This window comes from Corvus brachyrhynchos, unplaced genomic scaffold, assembly GCF_000691975.1.
Source record: "Corvus brachyrhynchos isolate BGI_N302 unplaced genomic scaffold, ASM69197v1 scaffold61, whole genome shotgun sequence".
NCBI lineage: Eukaryota > Metazoa > Chordata > Aves > Passeriformes > Corvidae > Corvus > Corvus brachyrhynchos.
In genome coordinates, this window is record NW_008236478.1 from 6103016 (window position 1) to 6107437 (window position 4422).

A 4422-nucleotide genomic window follows, 5' to 3' on the forward strand; every position below is an offset into this window, starting at 1 on the left:
GGGGCGGGGAGGCCGCCGAGCGCCGCAGCCCCGGGCACGAAGCGGAGTCTGTGGGCGCCGTGCCCGGGCGGTCCCGCACCAAGTTCTCGGCCGCGCAGCTGCAGGAGCTGGAGCGCAGCTTCCGAGAGCAGCGCTACATCCGCGCCGGCGAGAAGCGGCGCTTAGCCGCCGTGCTGAATCTCTCCCAGAGCCAGGTGAGCGCGGGCTCGCCCTCCGCCCGAGCGGGACACGGGCCCCGCGGGGGTGGGAGGCACCTCACGGGCACCGGGGGACGGGGCAGGGACAGTGACAGCTCCTGCAGGTGCGACGGCCCGGGCTGCCCGCCAGCCTCGCCCAGCTGGAGCAGACGGGCTTGAGCAGACTGACAGCCCTGCCTCGCCCGGCACTGCCGTGCCCGTCGCAGCTCCGAGTCCTCCAGAGACAAGGTGCAAATGGAAAATAGTGGGTGCAAGTTCAAAAGCTGAAACTTCACAGGGGGTGAAAGTACTTCCACAATCTCCAGAACGTCAATCTTCAGGATAGTTCTTTCTTATGGTTATGTATCCATTTGACAGGTTCATTGCGGGATTTTTTAACAGAACTACCCCTACCCAGCCCTTATAGCCCCACTGCACCAGTCTTGTGTTACAGCCCTGGTCCAAATCTGAGTATTGGCTTGCCATGGATCATGGAATCTTCACAGTTTGATTCCTCATGTCAAGACAATTATTCTAACGTCATTAGCCCTACACCTTTACTGTTAATGCATCCTGTTATTTTGACAATAAGTCTGCCTTCAGGGTGTATTACTATATGGAAAAGGGATAAGTGGTTTGGTTCTTGACTCTTTTTTTCTTATCCTCAGATAAAAACCTGGTTTCAGAATCGTCGTATGAAGTTCAAACGCCAGACCCAAGATGCCAGGATCGAAGCTCTTTTCTCAGGCTTATTTTTGCCGTATCATTGTTACCCAGACACAGCTACATCCAGCCAGCCTCATGGGATGGATGTCAATGTCTCTGCTACCTCTGCTGTTTCCCTTCACCCAGCTATGCCAAACCCTGCCTTTTTGTTGCCTTCTGTTCCAGATCAGTCGCTTCAGCCAAGCCCAGCTTTACTACTGCCTCCCGGGCCAGGATTATCTTGTTGCTCTTCTGTTCTTCCAGCAGTGACTCTAACCACTGAACATAAAAGACTGATGTTCCAACCAGATCTTCCTTCCTGTTAATGTCAACGATTATCAGTAATCTAAAAAAGAAGTGCCAAATATCTCTAACTATTTAACTTATTTTGTTATATTAAACAAATTGATGGTTCTTTGAATTATTTTCTTTAACATAAAAAAAAAAAGTTTGATTAGCAGAGAAAGTAATTTACCCATATGAGAGAAGTTGTACTGAGTGGAAGTGGAGGACATGAAACCTCTCTTTATTCCTACAGATTTCACCATGCTGTATGGAAATTTCTATGTAAACTTTGCCTGTCTAAAAGTTTTCAGACAATAACCTATAATCATGTGGGGATCTCCACTGAAAAAGTGGAGTACTGTTTGCACTGAAATTTACATAACAACTATGTCATTTAATAGACAATGGTGTTAAAAACTTTGTCTATTCTACTTGATCGTGGGTTTTTAAGGAAACATTTGTAAACTGCAGCAAGTGCATTTAAATTAAAATGTTACTAAAGGTAAAAAACGCCGTGAACAAAACTGAATAAGTTGTCCACTATTCTCATTTATGTGTATATTCTGCACCATTCTTCAAGTGGTCTCACCTGTTTTTTGATGGACTTGTTGCATTTATGCACTTGAAGAGAGATGAGGCTAAGGAATTAACTGGCAAGCATGTATGTTGATGCCAATGTCAAGCATACTTGCAATTTAAATCCGCTTATGGAAACGAATTGCTCACCAATTCAGGTCTCTTGGGACACTCAAAAAAAAAAAAAAATCACTTTTTACTTCCAAAAGCTGAACTGTAACTTGATAGCCTCCCTGATTTTTAAAATGTAGAATTAGCTTAGGCTTGCTCTTAGGAACACTTAGGGCTGTTCCTAAAAGTCACAAAGCAAGCTTTATGGAAAATGGAAAAGCCAAAACTTTAGACTATGGGAAACAAGAGACCTTACATCAGTATAAAGCAGCTGCAGCAGGTGTGGCTACATCTCCTTCCCGATCCAGAGCAATCTAACTTGCTTGCTAGGTGGTGGTTAGACTACTTTGCAATTGTAAAGAGAAAAAAAATTATCTCCACAGAACAAAATAAAAAACCACCACCGAGAAAGAAACCCAAATCCTCCCTTTCCTCTGCTCACAAGGGGGAAAGAAAAGGCCTGCAACAGCTCTGTGCCATGCATTCCCTTTTCCCCTCTTCTGCCTCCCCCCCTCCATTCCGTTTGGTAGACAATAGGGAGGAGGGGAAGTTGGAAGGAATTTCCTCCACCACACCCCATCTCAGTGTCCCACCAGGGCAGTGCTGATCGGTGACACAGCCAGGCAGCTGAAGGGACAACCTGTGCATTTCTCAGTCACTTTGAACACACTCTACAGAAAGTTCCCTTTACCACTTCCAAGTAATTTTTTCATGAGTGAGAAGCCCCTAGGCTGTTAAATCGAAACTCTTCATGATTCCCTGAATTAAAGAGGGTGGAGGGTGGAAATTTGGACTACAATGCAACAATCAAGTAATGTATTTAAAAGGCCTTTCAGGCAAATTAACGTAACTTCATTAAAATCTAGACTAAGAAATAAGTAGTGTTAACTAAGCACTTTCAGGAGGAGTGAACACCAATCGCAGGAAGAACTGAAAAAACCCAACAAATTTCAGGATTACTAAAGCAAAATTTGAACCCTTTACATGTTTAAAGGGAATAGATCAATTTGCTAAAAAAGTGAAAATTGCAAAGTATGCAATTATAATTGCTGTTTAGTGGTGAGACAAAGGCCAAATTTTCAGGTTACAATCCCGTTCAAATTATACGGCTTTGAACCAGACACAATTACGCCCAAAATTTTTTTGCCTAGTGTTTGTTTTAGAAATTGTTAAACTTTACAATTCCATGATGAAGGCCTGATCCATTTAATTTCTGTTTAAAGACATGCTGACTTAATAAATTTTGATTATTACGTCTGCTGCCTTCACATGGAAGATGGGATTGGTACTTGTACCATTTGATTTATATCCAGAACCAAAACTCACCGACAGCTTATCCTTCCCCCTGGAAGATGCACTTAGTTTAAAGCACAATGCAGGGCAATTGGGTGCGGTTACCTCTGTTTAGGCTACCAAACACTCAACAACAGAAAGACAGTCTCTGTGGGAGGATAGGAAAGTGAAACAAAGTGTATGAAAATATCTAAACCCATTACCTTTACAGGAGGACAAGTGACCATCGCAGTTTACATAGCACAGGTGCAGCCTTTTATAGACTTGACACGTATAACTCTGTTCAGATTTATATATATACACATTTATGAAAAACTGGGGATGTGTAATGAAAACCATCTACCTAATACATTTCAGAGTAGATTTATTAATATTTTAATATTATCAAATATAAAATTATTCATTTTCACATTTAACTTAAAATAATAAAGACACTCTTCCAAATCAGGCAAGAGATTCTGAGCATGAAATACATTACAGTAGAAAACACTCTTCCCCTTTGGTTTTTCACTATAATGCATATAGACGGTGGCATTGCTTGTCCATTTTGTTCTGAATAACTGGATGGAAAGAAGGATGAGGAAGAAGGTGTGGATGGTAGTACGGCAGTTCATTTGCCATAAAGGGGTAGGTGCTTTGCGATGCGTCATATCTGGGAAAGGAGAAGCCAAACTGCACAGCAGGGACTGGGGTAAAAGGCAGGAGTCTCTGGTGCTGGGCAGCAAACGAGTAGTGGAGACCATCCTGAAACAGAGCTGGTGAGGTCCCTGGGGCGTAGCTGTAGAGTGGAACGGGGGACACGAGGCTGTGCTGGTGGTCCTGTATCTGTCTCTTCAGTTTCATCCTCCTGTTCTGAAACCAGGTCTTGATCTAAGCAACAAAAAGAAGAAGGGGACATGAATCAGAGACTTTGCCTAAAGACAATGTGCAAACTATGAACAACCGTATCTCAGCTGCTTTTGCCATTCTGCTTCAGATGGAATTGACACAGCTGGACTGATGCTTTTGGCCTACTTAACAGAGGGCATAGGACCTGCGGGATGTCCAGGAGAGGGTGGCTGCGTTCAGGGATTAGCCATTAATCACTTAAGAGTCTTTAAAACCAGATATGAGCTCTGCATGGTCTATGCAGATCGCCGTATATCCAGGACGGTTTACCTCACTAAGAAATAAAAAACCCTCAATAACTTCCCGTAGAAAGTGTCGCAAACTTCCCGGAGTGCTAACTCGTTAATCCCCGAGGGATCCCACAGCCTGTTAACTCAAGAGTGCTATG

At 43.7% G+C, this 4422-nt stretch overlaps 1 protein-coding gene across 1 annotated transcript; it reads left to right on the top strand.

The window, feature by feature from the left end:
• Positions 1-5: 5 nt before the first annotated feature.
• On the top strand, positions 6-1235 carry LOC103624626 (homeobox protein vex1; the record flags this gene model as incomplete). The annotated part of the gene is made up of 2 exons (XM_017725865.1): positions 6-194; positions 845-1235. Coding segments are annotated over 2 exons (552 nt in total), but the record flags the coding sequence as incomplete, so codon positions are not given.
• Between the last annotated feature and the right edge of the window lie 3187 nt (positions 1236-4422).